General features: G+C 52.7%; 7 protein-coding genes across 7 annotated transcripts; 4 read left to right on the forward strand and 3 right to left on the reverse strand.

Annotated features, from left to right (window-relative positions):
• Positions 1–295: 295 nt before the first annotated feature.
• On the reverse strand, positions 296–1,353 carry CC1G_15678 (hypothetical protein; the record flags this gene model as incomplete). The annotated part of the gene is made up of 2 exons (XM_002910202.1): positions 296–768; positions 900–1,353. The coding sequence occupies 2 exons, from the start codon at positions 1,351–1,353 to the stop codon at positions 296–298; spliced, it is 927 nt and encodes a 308-aa protein (XP_002910248.1).
• Positions 1,354–1,766: 413 nt separating this feature from the next.
• CC1G_12890 (hypothetical protein) lies at positions 1,767–2,536 on the forward strand (the record flags this gene model as incomplete). Its single annotated transcript, XM_001841423.1, has 5 exons — positions 1,767–1,846; positions 1,896–1,952; positions 2,024–2,083; positions 2,139–2,184; positions 2,258–2,536. 5 exons carry the CDS (start codon positions 1,767–1,769, stop codon positions 2,534–2,536), a joined length of 522 nt encoding a protein of 173 aa, XP_001841475.1.
• A 247-nt stretch (positions 2,537–2,783) lies between these two features.
• On the forward strand, positions 2,784–5,670 carry CC1G_12891 (hypothetical protein; the record flags this gene model as incomplete). The annotated part of the gene is made up of 4 exons (XM_001841424.2): positions 2,784–3,041; positions 3,097–3,488; positions 3,540–3,967; positions 4,019–5,670. 4 exons carry the CDS (start codon positions 2,784–2,786, stop codon positions 5,668–5,670), a joined length of 2,730 nt encoding a protein of 909 aa, XP_001841476.2.
• Positions 5,671–5,942: 272 nt separating this feature from the next.
• On the reverse strand, positions 5,943–9,088 carry CC1G_12892 (hypothetical protein; the record flags this gene model as incomplete). Its single annotated transcript, XM_001841425.2, has 5 exons — positions 5,943–7,804; positions 7,857–7,961; positions 8,025–8,543; positions 8,598–8,883; positions 8,948–9,088. 5 exons carry the CDS (start codon positions 9,086–9,088, stop codon positions 5,943–5,945), a joined length of 2,913 nt encoding a protein of 970 aa, XP_001841477.2.
• A 196-nt stretch (positions 9,089–9,284) lies between these two features.
• Positions 9,285–10,221, forward strand: CC1G_12893 (hypothetical protein; the record flags this gene model as incomplete). The annotated part of the gene is made up of 6 exons (XM_001841426.2): positions 9,285–9,399; positions 9,453–9,500; positions 9,553–9,609; positions 9,664–9,708; positions 9,768–9,869; positions 9,926–10,221. The coding sequence occupies 6 exons, from the start codon at positions 9,285–9,287 to the stop codon at positions 10,219–10,221; spliced, it is 663 nt and encodes a 220-aa protein (XP_001841478.2).
• Positions 10,222–11,039: 818 nt separating this feature from the next.
• Positions 11,040–11,556, forward strand: CC1G_12894 (hypothetical protein; the record flags this gene model as incomplete). The annotated part of the gene is made up of 2 exons (XM_001841427.1): positions 11,040–11,211; positions 11,267–11,556. 2 exons carry the CDS (start codon positions 11,040–11,042, stop codon positions 11,554–11,556), a joined length of 462 nt encoding a protein of 153 aa, XP_001841479.1.
• A 210-nt stretch (positions 11,557–11,766) lies between these two features.
• On the reverse strand, positions 11,767–12,327 carry CC1G_15679 (hypothetical protein; the record flags this gene model as incomplete). The annotated part of the gene is made up of 4 exons (XM_002910203.1): positions 11,767–11,951; positions 12,007–12,084; positions 12,135–12,245; positions 12,297–12,327. 4 exons carry the CDS (start codon positions 12,325–12,327, stop codon positions 11,767–11,769), a joined length of 405 nt encoding a protein of 134 aa, XP_002910249.1.
• Between the last annotated feature and the right edge of the window lie 5,878 nt (positions 12,328–18,205).

The raw sequence follows: 18,205 nt of genomic DNA on the forward strand, positions 1-18,205 counted from the left end.
TGGGGTGTCTGCGGCGATAAGGTTATAAATAGAGATGACGTCATCACTCCATATGTCACGGACCCAATCCCGGAGAGGATGGAATTGATAGAAAGCAACACAGGTTTAAGTGCATGTCACGGAATCGAAGCATGCACAGATGGCGCCGATCATTCCAGGAATAGCACAGGGAAAACATACGGCATCAGTGAACCACAAACGTCGGACCCAGAGCTCACGGAGGCACGATAACGAAGAGTGAAGCAGGATGTATTTCAGCACAAGATGACGATAAAAGAACATGAGCGTTGGCGGACTAGACGAGCAAGAAGGTGGAGGTAGAGAAATGTATACGAGTAAGAAAGTCATCGTCAGTTGCCGGGTGCTCCTGGGGCGGGAATGAGAGGAGGGGCTTCATAACGGAGGTAGGGCGGCGGCTTGGAGTGAGGATCGCCAACATCTGTCGGGAACTCTCGGTGGACAGCGATTCGTTCTCCCAACCGTAAGAACATTCCTCCAGGTACCCATCAGATCTGTACCCCGAAGGCAGGCGAGTGGGTATGTTGACGAGCGTGCGCCTGGCGTAGCCTTGGAGGAAGAGATCTTCCGGGATGCGACCGTTGGTTGAGACCCCATCCAACTCACCCCGAAGCGCGACGTGCATAGCGGAGACCAGCGAGTGAATGGTGTCCTTGATACGAAGCCACTCGGCGGTGACGGTGTTGACGCGGGTCAGCGCCGAACGCCAGTGCCCCAAGAGGTTGGCCATATCGACTGGGTGCGAGCGTACTATTGCGAAAAGTCAGGCTACCGTCGAGCGATCGAAAGATACTGTAGGTGCTCACCGATTTCTCCTGTGACTGCGGAAGGGTCGATCCATGAGCAGGGTTATCGGTGGACGTTCGACCTGAAACACATACCTGGATCCTTGTCCCACAACACATCGGATTCGACATGGAATTTTTTGGTGAGCCCGTAAAACGCGAAGCGAAGGGAGTCGTGGCGGGTGGGAAGGGTAAGGAGCGTTCGTGTCAAGGTGCGAACCACTTGGATTCGAGCTTCTCGCGTGGTTGGGGTGGGGATGGGTACCAGAAGGATACCACCGTGATCCCAGCCTGCTGGAGGCGGTGGTGGTCCCCATTGCTCGAGCGTGCCGGTGGAGGTCGCGGTAGAGGGACCGATCGCGGGATCCACTTCGCCGGTGCTATCGCTATCGTCGTTCGCGTCGTCGGACTCGCTGGAAGGCGGTTCTTGTGGAGGAGAGGCGGCAGTGTTACTCGACGAGCCGGTGGGCGTGTTCCTATAGACGGCGAGGCGAGGTCGGGCAACTGGTGCTGCGCGAGGGTTGTTTGGAGAGGTCGCCGACGCAACCATGACGTATCTGGGCCCTGTTAGGACGAGCTGGCGATGAGGACATGGCGATGTTGATGAAGGGGAATGAGCCCAAACTCGTATCTGGGTTTTGGGTCAGGCGCCGGCCGAAATAAATCTGATGGGATCAGACGCGGCTATTGGGCATGGCGATGCCGAAATAAATCTGATGGGATCAGACGCGGCTATTGGGCATGAAGGGCAACGAGTCGAACTCGTTGAAACACCCTTGCTTCCCGAGGGACGTTTTAATGCCAGTTATGGACTAAAAAATATACGTACCAGAGCCGCAAAGCTATCCTTTGCACGTAGTCGAAAACCGCTTGCCCGTGGGACCCCTGGTTAAAAAGTCAGACGATGGGGTGCTCTGTGTTCTTTCGCGCTAGTGCAACTTAACCTCGACTTCTACCTCCAAGATGGCTCGACCCAGAAAATACCATACCAAGGCGGAGAGAAAAGAGGCAAACCGCAGAAAGAATCGCGACTATTATTCGAGGTATATCATTGCCCTCGAACACATGCATAAAGCGCTCACGATGCTCTAGGAAGAAGACCGAAATCAATAAGCGCCGACGAGACAAGCACGCATTAGTAGCTGCTCGGTGGGGCACACCTTAGCTCTCGGGGGATTGATTTACATATTAACTCTGTTCTGACCCATAGGATTGCCCAGGAAGGAACTCAAGCCCTGGCTAGCACTTGGTGCCCGGAAATCTAGGGCAGTTGTCGCAGAGTATGACTTTGGAATTGGGGCGACTCAAAGAAAATACTGATTTCCGGTTTCGCAGGAATACGACGGATGATGCGACAAAGAGAGCAGTGGAGGCTGCAAAAGTAATATTTCCGGACTTTTAAGAGGGTTGTCGGAGGAGACAGAGCTACCTATCCTTTGAACGTCTGCCGCCAGCTATTCAAGGACTTTGAGAACGATGTCTCGCTAGCTGAATTGAAGAACACTGCGAATTATCACAGTGTTCGGCTGGCTAGATTCCGGGACCAGGTTGATGTCCACTACGACAAAATTCTCAACAGTGCAGGCATTGGTCCCGAATTCAAGGTGGTCGAAGGCATGAAAAATGAGATTGACGCAGCTGTAAAGCTCGTGGAGGATATCGAGGGTTACTTGCTAGACGGAATGGAGGCGCTCGTGAACGCCTTCAAGAACAAAGAATTGGCGTTTCAGTAGTCTGTACGGCAAACATCGTGTTGATCTTCACTAAAGACCAATTGCAAGTTGAATTCATCATCGTTTAGAGCGATGGATAGTCGACATTGTCCCAAATTGACGGCGTACTGTAGCCAGGCTCCGAAACGGAGTTGTACCCTGCACAGAATTTCTGCCAAGATTACTGGAACACATATAAATGAGAGGAGGTAAGCGAGGGCCACGAAGAAGACCGCTCAGCACAACTAAGCCCTACTAAGCCCCAGAAATGCCTTCCTCCAGCATCAGTGCTTCTTCGAAAGGAGCAGAGACCGACGACAGCGCCACAGATTTTGGTGTCGTGGCCGGATATACGTTCACCGAATCGCAGTTGGCCTATATGCGAGAGCACGTAGAGGCCTATATCGGCACCGCTGCCAAGAAAAGGCGCCGATTCCTCAAGAGGATCGCTAACCATTTGCGTCAGGCGATCGAGGATCGAAATAAAGAGCCCATTTCACGGGCGGAGGAGAGTAAGCTTCTACAGGTAGGTTCCAGTTACAGCTTGATGTTACCGCGTTACATCGCTCAATTATTTTAAGGGTATTGCGGCATGGTTCAAGGCACAGACCAAAACTTCCAGGAATGCGAAGGATCAGTACTCCACGCTTTGGCACCCTCGACTGGTGTATATGAGAAGCAAACGCAGGAAAACGAAGGCCCTAGCTAGGCGTATGCTAAAAGGCGATTGGGACGTGGACCGGTTTCTAGACGAGTACGACTCTGACGCCGACATTGGAGCGTATGGATCCGATGCCGACGATGTACCGAAAGTGAAGGGACCAAAGGGATCTGCAGGCGACTGGTTCTTTAACTATTACCAGGATGCTGCGCGAGAGCTATACGCCAAGCTATCCGACAGCCAACTTGCTCGTTACGAGGCCCTCGCGGCCAAGTGGAATGATAGTGGTCCCCCACCGGAAATTCAAGCCGAGTAAGTGCTTTTCTCTTCCGCCGGTGCACCGCCGATCCAACTCCAGTCCAGGAATGCCGACAAGAAGGCGAGCAAACGGGCATACGATTGGGCCAAGGACATGAACAAGGACTTTAATGTCATCTCGGTTTCGTTTGTAGGATGGCGTCGAGCCAACGGGAAGCCCATCGCCATCTTGTCAGAGTACAACAGACATTTTGGACGCAAAGAAGACTTTTCGCAACGAAATGCGGGCGACGTCACCGCCCTATTCAAGGAGTTCCGCAATTATGTCTACGAGCAGTTTGACGAAACCTTGGACTCATCGGACGACGTCGGACTTCCTGCAGACACCAAAGGTAGTAGGAAGCCACTAATACCCATGGACCGCAACTCCTATGACGAGCCTATCCTCCCCAACCCAAATACTCGACCTCGCCACGTCGTGGAGCATGACTGGTACACCGACATCTTGAGATCGTTCTTCATTTATCATTACCGTGAGTACACTGCAATTCACTTGGTTCTACGGCTGACATCCATTTTGAAAGAGCTAGCAGCTAATCTGGACTCACCAGACGACTTTCGGTTCCCCTGGACCAAGCTGGAAGCCGACCGTCGCGCGTTTATCTCGAGAGACATGATGCCGGATGATATCGTCGAACTTCTGAAGGAACCGTCGGGAATGCGGCTTGGACCGAAAAAGGCGGTGTTCAATTACCTCTACGACCGCCAGGCTGAGGCTCGAGTCGATGAAGAGGCCGCTGACGCACTCCTCTTTGAGCTCCAAGGTTACTTGGACAAGGACGGCAATGTGGTTCCTCGAAAGCCACGAAAGGTAAAACACTTCGACAGAGGCGATGATTGGACAGAGTACCCGGACTTTGGTAAAGGAGGAGACACCGTGGATCGGGATGGTGCGGGGGAAACCAATGCTGGTGGTGCGAAGAGTGCGACACGCAAGAGAGGTACCGCAAAGAAGGGGGGGCGCGATAAGGGAAAAGGATCAGAGGACAAGAGCAAGGTTGATGCGACAGGAAAGTCGAGTACAAAGGTTGGAAAGGGTTCTAAAGGCAAGGACGTCAGAGTAGGGGCAAGACAGGAGGGCTCGAAGGTCAAGGGGAAGGGGAAGGGGAAGGGGAAGGGGAAGGGGAAGGGGAAGGGGAAGGGGAAGGGGAGGTCTTTGCTATCTGACGAGGATGAAGCCATGTCATCAGATTGCAGCTCCACTGCGTCCGAAGAACCCGATTTGACGGACACAGACGACAGCGGCTCAGACGAAATCGACTCAGACATTCCCAACCTGGTCGACGCAAACCGCGATGACATCGGGTATTTGGCCGAGAAATTGCCAGGGGAAAATTCTGGCGAGAAGTTCTTTTTCGAGTGCAGCGACAGCGACGACGACTCAGATGACTCAGACGACTGCCAGAGTGAAGTCAGCTCCAGCCCCCCAGGGTCAAGTGGTGGTGGCCAGGACAAAGAATCGGCTTCGACCTCGGTGGGTTCAACGGCAAACGGTCGCCGAAGAGCTCTAAGCCCCAAGAACGGACGGGGGAAATCGAGTAATTCGGGGAACTCCAAAGGCGATGAACCCGCCGTCTCCAGTTTCAAGGGCGTCCGCAACCGCCGGCAGAAGGAGACGGCCAACCAGGGTGGGGAATCGACCAAATCCAAGGGAGGCGGTGACCAAGAGGACAGCACCGATGACGACGAACCGGGCGTATCCAGTTTCAAGGGCGTCCGCACCCGCCGGCAGAAGGAGATGGCTAACCAGGGTGCGGAATCGGCCGATTCTGAGGATGAGGGTGACGAAGAGGACAGCACCGATGACGACGAACCCGCCGTATCCAGTTTCAAGGGCGTCCGAACCCGCCGGCAGAAAGAGATGGCCAACCAGGGGATTTCGTTGTCGCCGAAGTCAGTTTCCCAAATCGGTCGGTTGAAAAGAAAAACCGGTGACCGTAGTGGGAAAGAACACCCGAATAAGCGGCATCGTTCGACCACACAAAAATCCGAAGGTGATGCGAATCGAGGTTCTAATACCGCCGGCGTGCCTGGAGAGCCGGGTACACCGGTCAAACGAAGCCAACGTCTCGCGGCTCGAACTCCCCAGACAAACGGTCAGAGGATCGCCGATACTCCGGTCAAAGCAAGGCGTAGGATCGCCGATACTCCTGTCAAAGCAAGGCGTAGGAAGTAATTACAAGAAGTAGCATACTATACTGTCGCTCCCCACCTGTTCGTTTTGATTGTGATGGGCCATGATTTTGTCTCTATTTTCCTCCTCGTTCGTTTGCGTGAAAATGTCGGCATGTTATGAGGTGAAAGGAGCGACGGAAACGGAGAAAAGGATCATGTGGTGAACGAACAGTGATATGAGTAGAGAGGTATTAGAATTATGTGTACAAGTGACGGTTTCAAATGAGTAACGAACGAGAATAGTAATGAGAATATACATATGAACTAAGGACTTTACTTTTTGAGAGTGCTGCGAACCTTTGAGCACGGATACGGTTGGGAGCTGGCCGTGTCGGCGGACGGTTCTACGGATCGACGAGACATGCCTCTCGTATACGGTCCCACTCTTCCTCCTCCAATAATTGCGCCCGGATCAACGTCCAATCGAACTTCTGAATTTTTCCCAGTAGGTCCTCGATCTCCGCCTTGGTGGTTGTGGGTGGATCGCTCGGAGTGAGATGGCTGTTCAGCGGCGGCACTGGATCCTTCTTCAATCTTGGAGACGTCGTCAGATGGCTGTTCGGCGATGGGGGTTGATCGTCCTTGGCTCTCGGAGACGTCGTCAGATGGGACTGCGGCGGCGGGGGTGGGTCCGTCTTGGTTCTTGAAGATGTCTTCGCGCAATGGCTTCGAATCTTCGGAGGCAGGTCTGGATGGTGTGGGGGAGTTGGCAGTGGAAGTCGTATGCCCTCCAGTGGGGGAAGGGGACTGCCTTGGAGAGGAGGGGTTGTCGTTGGGGGGCGAGAAGGGTACACCGGGGTGAATGGCTGTGCTGCCGGCGGCGTTTGGAAAGGAGACATCTGGGTTGAGGCTGGCACTCGGCTCCGCGAGACTACCGGTAGTTGATGCCGGCTTATCGACGACGTGGTGTCGAAAGGACGGATCGGGGGAACCGCTGTCTGGAACAGTTCGGTTGGGAGCATGAAGGATGTCGGGGTGACTGGGAGTGGACGTGTTGGAGGTGTTGGAACGCTGCGCGAGACTACCGGTAGCTGATGCCGGCTTATCGACGACTTGGGGTCGAAAGGACGGATCGGGGGGACCGCTGGGTGGTTTGTCGTCGTCTCTAACAGCACGGTTGGCAGCGAGAAGGGGGTCGGGGTGACTAGTCGTGTTGGAGGTGTTGGAACGATCGCTTTGACGAGAGGATTGGGGCCGTGTTTTACTTCCCTGAATTCCCCACTCCTCTGGGCGATCGCATACGTTGTGGCCGTTGGTATAGAAAGCGCCGGAGAGCTGATCACTTGATATCCCGAGTTGAGCAGCATTTTGTCGAAATGCCCTGGCGTTGAGGTTGGGGCTTTGAAGATGGGGTGGGAGGTCGATGAGATTAGCTTGAACCTGTGAGAGCATTGGAATAAGAGCATCGAGGTGGGTACCAGTCCTGGGACTAGCTGGGTGCGAGTCAACACCAGACGACAAGGAAATGGCGTCCACATGCCGCCTAGGAATAGCGGCTGACACAGAGGGGTTGCCAAGATCGACGTGCTTGGGATTAACGTGGGTCAGCGGGGCCGAGGGGTCGACGCCATGAGCGCAGCGAGGCGGCATGACAGCGGCATGGAGGGCGTTCAGCATCAGGTTGAGGCCAGTACGATACTGGCTAATGATCGTTGACTGGTCCCTGACACGCGAGTTCGCATCGTCGAGCTCCTGGCGATAGGAAGCCAACGTTTTGGTAGCCTCTGCCAGGCCCGACTCCAACTGGGCGATTCGGCGTTCGTGATTCACCAGCTTGGTAGCGTCGTCGCAATGGGCCTCCACGAATCTCTCGAGCGCTCCCAAGGTAGCCTGGTTTTCGACCGTTGAAGATTCAACTTGGAAAACGCGATTTCCAAGGACATTGAGATCGTGGAGAGCAGAGTCGGTCAGCAATTCGGTGGGAGAGGCGGGTCGGACTCGGCGAGTTGCTTGTTGTTTCGATCCAGAAGATGTGGCGGCGTCGACATCGCCTTCTGTTGGACCGACTGGTGTACTGGCAGGTGGAGGTCGATCAGCGACAGCGGTGGACTGGCCTGTGACGTCACGGCTCGGGATAGTGGCCTGGGAGATGCTTGGGGGCAACCCTTTCGGTTTTGCGGGGATATCGGCCTTGGCTACCACGGCCGTTTTTAGTTACCGTCGACAATCAAGGGTTTCAAAACGCACCTGGCTGAGGCGAAAGCCGGCGGCTATCGTGGTCAGTACCGCTGATCTTCGGAATGTCTTGATTTTTGCGCGACTCGTTTAAGGGATTCACAGCGGGAGTAACATCTACATATGCGGCAAACAGGTAATAAGTTAACGGTGAAAGTGGTGGAATAAAAATATACAGACCTTCAGCTCGGGGTGTTGCGTCGACCTGCGGCGCGGCTTGTTCTTGCTTGAGAGCGGCCTCTGTGTCGGCCACACGTGTCCGATGCGTTCCAGATAGTGGACACCGACCTCTCTTCAACAAGTCCTTGCACCGGTAACATCCGATATTGGGGCGCCGGATCCAACAAGGTTGATCGCTTTCGACACAGGGGGCGCAAGGCTCGGGCGCGTCGTAAAATCCATCCGGCATCTCGCGCCTGGGCGCATTCTTTCGTCGGCGGCGGCGCTTAGGGGCGGTGGCTTCGGGTTGGACGGTTGAGTCCGCTTCACTGTCTTCTTCGATTGTGGAAAGAGGCCTCTTCTTGTCGGATTTCGACACGCTATCTGTATCCCCCACTTTTCTCCTCTTGACTTTCGCGTCTGATTTACCGGGCGGCTCGACGGGGGCGGACGGTTTGGCGGAAACGTCCTCTGCGGGATGGGCCTTACGCTTGCTTGGTCGGGAATGCGGCGCCGTATCTGTAGACGGGCCAGGCTTATCTGTAGTTCCATGAGCGATTTAGCTGTGCTGCAACGAGTGGGACTTCGACTCACCATCCTTTCTCTCCTGCTCCTTGGCATTCTTGGCCTGTTGCGACGGTCCCTTGACCGGCGGTTCCTTTTGGGATTGAATGCTGTTGTAGCGTTTTAAGATGTCGTCAATATCCACGTCGGGCGGGGTCGACTTGATGTAAGGCTTCTGATGAAACATGGTGACTTCGAGAAGGCTAGGTTCTCGGAGGACAGCGTCCCCGGCGTTGAGAAAGCGAAACCATGCCTTGACGGACTTTCCCAATCGCGACGTATCGTAATGGGTTCCTATACTGTGGCGAACGAACCTCTGTGGTGGGTATACATGTTGTAAGCCCTTCGTAGCCTGTGGGGCAGAAAATGGAGCGGCTCACAGACAAAAAAGCCAAAAGTTCTTTGTACTTCAGGTGGGATTCGCCTGGGCCCCATGTCGCGGCTTGTTTTAGGAGGAATTGGAGCGCCTCAAGCGCTTCGATGGGGGATATTTCAGGAGTGACCGGTTTTGGGGTGGACATGGGGGGCATTTCGACTCGGCGGCTGGTGGATGGAGGTGAGTATTTAGATAAAACACAAGTCTTGGCGGGAGTTCGGAACACCAAGGGCCGATCTGTCGATTGATCCGTAGCGACAAGTTTCCGAAGGAGTCGGTTATCAGTATTTAGGCGGGCCTGCTGCAGCTCGTTTACATCCTGACCTTGTCAGCTTCAACCCATGGATTTCGACGCGCAAACAGGACCCTTCCGTTTTGAGTGCGAATCGGATACGTCGGATTCCGAGGATGGCAGCATCGCCGAGATGAAAGGTGGAAACACGGCGGCCGGTGACGGTACGTGCACCAGACTACCGCCAATGTAAAATGACGAGTGTGTACGATTTCAGTGAGGGGACCCGCCGATATCGAGATGAGAGACGATCCTAGTCTGCGAGGTGAGCGACAATGAAACATCTTTCGTTGATTAAGATTGACTCTGGCTAACAGGCCTCGACGACGACCGTGAGGGTGGAGAGGGGACGGTCGATATCGCTGAAAGCCCGGGTAAGCGAGTATTTACGATATGATTGACTAATCTGATACATCTACATTCGACAGCACTTGGGGGGAAATCTGACGAGGATATAGGAGATAGACCGACCGGTATTCCAAATGCTGTCGATGTAGTCTGCACCGCCGCAACTCACCTTGAATTAAAGTAGACGTCCCGCCTCCAGGAGATGATGGGGTCGTTCAGCGATTCTTTGTAGAGCTCCCGAGTGACTCTGAAGACGATTCGGCGGGCGGAGGACATACAAAGCAAGGTGTGTGTGATTTATGGACCGGCGGCTCATCGAAATCGCCCGCTGACCGATGGCAGGTGTGGCGACCGCTGACGACGGCACTGAGAAGTCATCTCATATCGACCTGACCAGCCCGTCCAACGACACGTCCGTATGCGATTCGCCGCCTACCGGACCAAGCTTTGCGATCAGCCAACCGATCGTCTCCAATCGGTATCTGCGCGAACACATCGAATCGTTGCGGTGGATGAAAGAAGAACTTCGCAAGCGGAATAACCTTCTGGTACGGCTACGGGAATTGATGAAGCGAGACCTTGAGGAAATAGAAAGAGCGATTAGGCTTAGGGACGAGGAAGAGATATTGGACGAGTAGAAATTGTACTAGTGCGCGAGTGGAATAGAACTTTGGGAAGACCATGGGTCTAGCCCGCTGGAACAGCGGTAACTGCCGGCGTGTATGTGGCTCTGGCTCCCTATTTAAAGGAGGTCGGTTTGGGGGGTTTCATGATCGACTTGACATCCCACAAATTCCACATCCCGACTTTCATTCATTGCAATGACAGCTCAAGGTTTGACAGACGGTCAGTTGCGCACATGCAGGGAACTGCGTAGGGGCAAGTCGGTTCTATTTGGCTCTCTTATCAAAACTTACCTATTGCGACCAGAGCATAAGACGACAGCTATAGACTTGCGTTTCTCGATATACGATGTGGAGGAACTCATTCGGAGGCTGACCGATTTGGAGTCACGCGTCGAAGATGAAAGTGATGCCGAGTTTGTAAAAACCGAAATATACCCCTACGCGAAGAAGCTTGCCGACATGCTGGTGGATTTAGAGTCCGCTAATAAACGATGCAGGAAACTTATGAGGGATCTGGAGAGGGGGAGACAGGGGAATGGGCATTAATCAAAGGAGGAATGAAGATTGTCGCGTATAGCCAGACTACGAACCAAATCAATCAACGCCGTGAAGAACTAAATCTTTATTTGAAGTTATTTGGATTATCTGCAAAAAATTGTGATCTCTTTTAAAGAGGAACTTGATCGCGGGAGACCTATCTGAGCTATCTGAATAGCGCTCCCTCCCTTCCCCTTCCTATTTCCCTTCGTAAGACATACCACGAGCTTTCAAGGTGGGCGTGTTCGTACAGTAACTCCCTTCGGGCCGTAGCTGAATACATAGAAGAGATTATGGCTAGGCGATCCCGAACCAACTCAGACGGCGCGACCAGCGATACAACCACCGGGAACCATGGCAAGATACGAGTGGTGGTGAAGACGGAATTTGAACTGGGGGGAGCTGGGGATAATTCAGGTCAAGAGAAAGAGATCGCGGGACATATCTTCGACGTTTTGGTGACTGGTGAGTGAACTTCAGTCCCTCCGAAGGTATCCCATGGCTGAAAGAACATCGGAAGACCACAAAGTCCTTCAGCGGGAGATCGAGAAGGTTCTGAACGCCATGACTAGTGTCTCCCAGAGATGGAATATTTTGGAGGACAAACTTGAGGAGGTTCTTGGGGACAAATACGACGAGACGCTCGTGAATTACCCCCGTGAGCTGGACTCGGCATTGCAGGAATTGCACACTGTCCTCGAAACCATGCAAGGAAAGGCAGATTCGAACGGTAAATGGATCAAACTCAGTCGATCAAGACTACTTGGGAGGATGGACAGCAATGAGGGCGATGAGTATGAGGGAAATTAGAGGAATTGTAATTACAGTCCAAAAATGCATAATTAGTGACCGAGGGGCGGTACTTTTAACTTCAACGTCAACCGTAAAGCGCGTAAATATCCGCCGGTGACCACTCTGGAGTACGATTGTAGTGACGGTCTTTTTGATCTGGCGGTTATGGGCGAAATAGGGGATAGGGCGTACGAGAGAGGAATGTGTATGGTATGATTACTGCGATCGCTAATAATGCTCGCCGTTTTCCACTAATTCTCTGAGTGATTCGAACTCTTGAACGAGCCTCCTCCCTGCGTGTGTGGCGTCAGCCGCTAGATCCCTAATGGCAGCGGCAAGTATTTGTGCGGGCAGGCTTTGGGTACCGCCCGATGAACCAGAGGTCTTGGCCTCTTTCCAAACTGCTAGGAGACCTGTAAAAGCGATAAGAAACGAGTTGAAAGTACATATTCACGGCTTTATGCGTACTATACTGGAATTGAATGAGCTCGGGGATAGTGAGGCCTTCGAGATCGGAGACAAGCATGGGATAACTGTCCACCGGATCTATGGCTTGGTTAGTGGCCTGTAGTGCGGCAGTTTTGAATGGTACGCACCGAAATGATGGGAGGCGCGCTCGAGAATACCTTTGGCCAAAGCTACGGCTGCCGCGATTTCACCTTTCAATAGGTCGTGGCCTGTCGCACTGTTTATCTGGCTCCGAAGTTCTGGGAGAGGCGTGATAAGTTCGTGCCATATTTACCTAGGAGGTTCCTCACCAGATATTAAAGTGTACCGCTGTTCTAACATTTGGACTCGAACGAAAATGCAACGACACATGATAAATGTTGCCAGGCGTACGTGGATTAGTGGAAAGAGTCGACCTTAAATTGGATTAGACGTAACTTCTCACGCTGAGTCAGCGAAGAGTCGAAGAAAGGATAATCCTTACACCACCAACGACACGGTAAGCGGAACCGGGTATTGCGGCCGGGGTGGGTGGTGGAGCTGGTCAGCCGACATATTGCTCTCACGCATATCATCTTCGTCCTGGGCAAGTCGGCTGGCAAAGGCACTGCAATAGTCCATCGCCGGTGAAACTGAGGCGGTGGCCTGGCATATTCATTCGGGGGAAGTAGGTAAAGGGGTACTATGTCGGCTGAGGAACGGCGATCCGGTAGAGATAGTCGGCGGACCCACTCCGCCTACGAAGGTAGGCTTCGTCCAGCGTAAGTCGGCTGGGACAGGCACCGCACAAGAATCGAATGGCTAACTATGCCTACATAGGAACTCCCTGGGGATGGCACCGCAGAATGGTCAAATCGCCGGTGAAACTGAGGCGGTGGTCTGGCATAATTATCTTACAGAGGTAAACCGTGCGGGTTATATCGGTGAAGCCGAGTATGTAAAGACGGTAATTGACCGTCAAGACGGGGGAGGTAGGTAAAGGGGTACTATGTCGGCTGAGGAACGGCGATCCGGTAGAGATAGTCAGCGGACCCACTCCGCCTACGAAGGTAGGCTTCGTCCAGCGTAAGTCGGCTGGGATTGGCGCTTGAGGGCAGCATGTAGGCTGATCCATATTGGCAACGAATACGGTGCTTGACCTTAAAAGGTCGGCGGAAAATATGAGCTCCCTCGTTCGTGGGGAGGTTAGGTCGGCTCGCCAAAGCGCTTGAGGGCAGGGGACTCGGCTGATCTATGCTGGCAATGAATGTGGTGGTTGACCTGGATCGGTGGGCGGAGTAGGCTATAAGCTACCAGAGCGACATCTGTAATTACTAATACTAGGCTATGGTAAACACATTCAACCATACGGTTACCCTACCGACGGTTTAGCCGTCGAGCGGCATGCGAGGTTTTGGGTCGGCTGTTGCGGGCGCAGCACTATGGGATGGATAGGTCAGCCGACTTGGGGGACCCGAAGCCAGGGCATGAGCTCACCTAAGGGGTCAATGCGAGATACCATTTAGTAACCTAGGTGAGCTGGGTTGTCATGTTGGCAGGCTTTCAATCCGCCAAAAGAGGCGTCAGCTGGCCTAATACAGTTATGCGGAATTTGGGTGGTCAGCCGACTCTAGTGGATAATGGATGGGCTATGGGGGTCAAACCAGATGGCTCTGGCCCTTCCGGCTGAAACTACAGGCCAGCTGACATATCGTGGTTACACTACATGGTGGTGTCAGCTGACATTGGCCACTTATGCCAGGGGGGGTGGTCAGCTGGTTGGCTGGACATAGCCGGTCAATGTATTTGAACAGGTCAGGTGGCATATCTACCATATGTAGAATCTACTGAGTGCCCTGTTCGTCCTTGCCCTACTCGACGAAGGAGAAGCTCGCATTTGGCGAACCAACTACCTCAGACAATGCCGCAAGAACGGAAAACTTGATCTCGGAAATTTCGATGAACTGCTCAAGAAACTCGATGATACTTTCAAACAACCTGAAGAGGAAGACGAAGCCCTCTTTGCTCTTAACAACATGAAGCAACGACCCAATGAACGCGCTGAACAAACGATCACTCGATTCAGAGAACAAGCCTCCCTCGCTGGTCTCGATCTCACCAAGAACGATCGCATCGCTATCGACTACCTCAAAGACGTCCTAGACCCTGGTCTCGTCGACAAAGTCTCCCTTGACGTTAGAGAACCCGATACATTCGAAGAATGGGTTAAACTCGCCATCAAATATGACCGAGTCTATCGACGCAACAAACTTCTCAAGTCGCTCGGCAAACGAGGAAATACCCCCAACTTCCGCAAGACCCTCAGCGCCTTCGCCAGATCCACCAGAAACAACTCCGAACGCGATCCCGATGCCATGGACATTGATGCTATTTCCACCGATGAACGAACTCGAATGATGAAGACCGGCAGCTGTTTCTACTGCCGTGAACAAGGCCACATCGCCAAGGAATGTCCCAAGAAACGCAAAGATCGAAACTCATCCACCTCGAACGACACCAAGAAGAAGACCCCTCGAGAAGCCGCCAAATACATCCGAAGACTCCTCGCTCAATACTCCCCAGAAGAAGAAGCCGAAATCCTCGAAGCCGCTGGAGACACCCTCGATGAAGACAAAGACGATGACCAGGAGGATTTTTGAATCGGGGAGCGGTTCAGTCAACGTACGCCTCCCCTCAGCTTGATATCTACTCTGTACTAGTCACCGAGATCAATGACCACACTATGCGCGCTCCTATTACTCTCATTGGTGAAAAGACAGGAAAAACCGTTGACACTAAAGTTCTTATTGACAGCGCAGCAGGAGGAACCTTTATCAGCACAAGATTCGCAAAACGACGGAACATTCCCCTTCGCCCACTACCTCGACCACTCAAAGTCAACAACGTTGACGGAACTCCAAACAAGGAGGGAGCAATCACTCATTTTGTCGACTCATTGGCTCGATTACACGGTCGAATGTTCCGGATTCGATGGTATGCAACAGAGATCGCCCACCAGGATCTAATCCTGGGCCTCCCATGGCTCCGCCGTGCAAACCCCATCATCGACTGGAAGAAAGGAACACTCGACTGGCAAGACAAGATCGACCCCAATAAAATCGAAAATCACCTCCCTCGAACAAACCTTTTCCACCCCAAACACAACCACCGTCGCCGTAATGTGCCTTCTCGAAGACGAAACCGATGAAGAGGGCGAAACTCCTGTCGTTTGGATCAACGCAAAGACCACTACCGCTCAGCTGTTAGCTGCACAAAAACAAGAAAAGAAAGAAAAGAAGACTATCGACGACATCCTTCCAGAACCATACAAGAAGTACCGACACCTATTCGAAGACCACCCAGAAACAGCCCTTCCCCCTCACAGAAAATGGGATCACAAGATCGACCTCAAACCCGGATTCGTTCCCAAAGTATTCAAGACTTATCAACTTACTCCAAGATCGCCAAACCACTCAACGACCTCACACGAAAGAACAACAAGTTCGAATGGACAAGTGCTACCGAAGAAGCCTTCCAAGAACTCAAGAAGCGATTCACATCTTACCCCGTTCTCCGCATGCCCGACTTCACCAAACCTTTCCAAGTTGAGGCCGACGCCTCGAAATACGCTTCTGGCGCTGTCCTCACGCAAATGGATGACGACGGAATCCGACACCCGGTCTGTTTCATGTCCAAAACCTTCAACGACGCCGAACGAAACTACACCATCTTCGATCGCGAATTACTGGCCATCATCCGAGCCCTTACCGAGTGGAGACACTACCTCCAAGGGTCCCCCTTCCCACTAACCATCTTCTCCGATCACAAAAACCTTATCTATTGGCAAGACCCGCGGAAGATTACTCCCCCGACAAGCTCGCTGGCGCGTATTCCTCGAAGAATTCTCCCCTTATGAAATACGGAACACCCCTGGAAAACAAATGATCCAATCTGATAACCTTTCTCGACGACCCGACCTCTGCCAAGAAGATGAAGAACCCGAACTCGTCACCATGTTACCTAAAGAAGTCTTCGTCAACCTCATCAACCTCATCGACCTCGACATCCAGGAAAGAATCCTATCCTCCGATCAAAACGACGACAGTGCAAATCAAGCTTTACAAACCCTCCTTGAAGAAGCTCCCTCGGACCTCCGACAAGATCTCTCCGATTGGACTTTAGAAACGAAAGATGGCCGACGAATGCTCTTCTATCAAGGGAAAGCTTACGTTCCCAACGACTCCGACCTTCGACGAGAAATCGTCAGAAAACACCATGATTCCCCCACTATTGGACACCCTGGCGAACTCGGCACTTTCAACGCAGTCAAAGAACACTACTGGTGGCCCGGAATGCGACGATTCATCAAATCGTATGTCGAAGGATGCACCGAATGCCAATAGTACAAGATCAATCGTCATCCTACTAAACCCACCTTGGAACCTATCGCCACCCCAACTTCTTCCCGACCATTCTCCCAAATTTCGATGGACTTTATCACCGATCTCCCATCATCAAAAGGATATGACTCCATCCTGGTTGTGGTGGACCACGGCCTTACGAAGGGGGTAGTCCTTGAACCTTGCCACAAGACTATTACCGCCGAAGAAACCGCCCAACTTTTCCTTAATCGAGTCTTTTCCCGATTCGGATTACCAGACAAATTCATCTCCGATCGCGGACCCCAATTCGCAGCTCGAGTCTTCCGCGACCTCTGCAAGCTTCTCAAGATCGACTCAGCCCTTTCCACCGCCTTTCACCCGCAAACTGACGGGGGAACCGAACGAGTCAACCAAGAAATCGAAGCATACCTATCCATTTACTGCACCATGAACCCCGAAACTTGGGCCGATCACCTCCCAATCCTCGAATTCACCCACAATTCTCGACCCCACGCTGACCGAGCCCTATCACCATTCGAACTCATCATGGGGGATCAAACCACAAGCTCTTCCTGAAGCGTTCGATAGAACGGACTATCCTTCAAACGAAGAGCGCATTAAATCCCTCGACAAGACTCGAACAGAAGCCCTTGCCGCCCATGAACTCGCCCGATCTCGTATGATTGAACGATCCCGACGACAATGGAAACCGTTCAGAAAGGGACAAAAGGTCTGGCTCGAAGCGAAAAACCTCAAACTCCCTTACCAATCAAAGAAGATCGCTCCCAAACGACTGGGCCCATTCGAAATCACTGATGAAGTCGGTTCCCGAGCGTATCGCCTTGCCCTACCAACCCAATGGCGCATCCACAACGTTTTCCATGCCAGTCTTCTTTCACCCTTCAAAGAAACCGACGAACACGGAACTGCCTTCTCCGAACCCCCACCGGACATTTATCAATGACGAAGAAGAACTGGGAAGTAGAAGCGATCATCGCGCATCGCCGACGAGGACGGTGGTTACCAATATCTCACCCACTTCAAAGGCTACCCATCAAGCGAAGATTGCTGGTTACCAGAGCGAAACTTCGAAAATGCACAGGAAACACTCAACGCCTACAAACAACGACATAACCTATAAAACCTTTACCCAGACTCCCCATCCGACAGCATGTACAACCACACCAACTATTACAAACGCTTCCAAGTCTACATCGGCCGACCAGAAACTGTCCAAGAAGCTTCCGACCGCTACGATAAAGAACTCAAACACTCCCGCGAACACTACTACTTCTGTCGCGCGTCCTTCTGCATCTACCACTTTCGCTATTAATCCCCTCTTCATCCCTTCCATGACGGAACGTCCCTCTAACAATTCGCTCCTCCCTCCATCTATCCGCAAATACCTTGAAGAATCAGAAGAACAAATCCAAGCCATCAAGACCGTCAACGATATCAAGGAAGTCGTCGGTGCCGACGCCGCCCTCCTCCTTGTGTGGAGAACGTACCCCTGCCATCTGTCGCCTATACGCCACCCTTGTCCAGGAACACGAACGCATCATCAAAGAGAAGTTTCACCTTATCGGACATTACCAAGCCCTCGACGCATCAGTCACCAAATTCTTCGAAGCCACCCAGAAGGTCCTAGACGGACTCAACGCTCAAGACCAGATCCTCGAACAATCTCGCCAACGGGTTGAAGCAGAGCTCCTTCGCGACCTCGACGAACTCAAGAATGCCATTGGACAAGCCCAACTCATTTCTGCTTTCGATCGTCGACGAGTCCATCTCGCTTCCCCCGTACCTTCTTCCTCTGGCAATCACGGATCAGTTTCCACCATGGCTCCCGGACCGGTCGC

The sequence above is a fragment of the Coprinopsis cinerea genome, assembly GCF_000182895.1.
Source record: "Coprinopsis cinerea okayama7#130 chromosome 11 map unlocalized cont3.11, whole genome shotgun sequence".
Lineage (NCBI taxonomy): Eukaryota > Fungi > Basidiomycota > Agaricomycetes > Agaricales > Psathyrellaceae > Coprinopsis > Coprinopsis cinerea.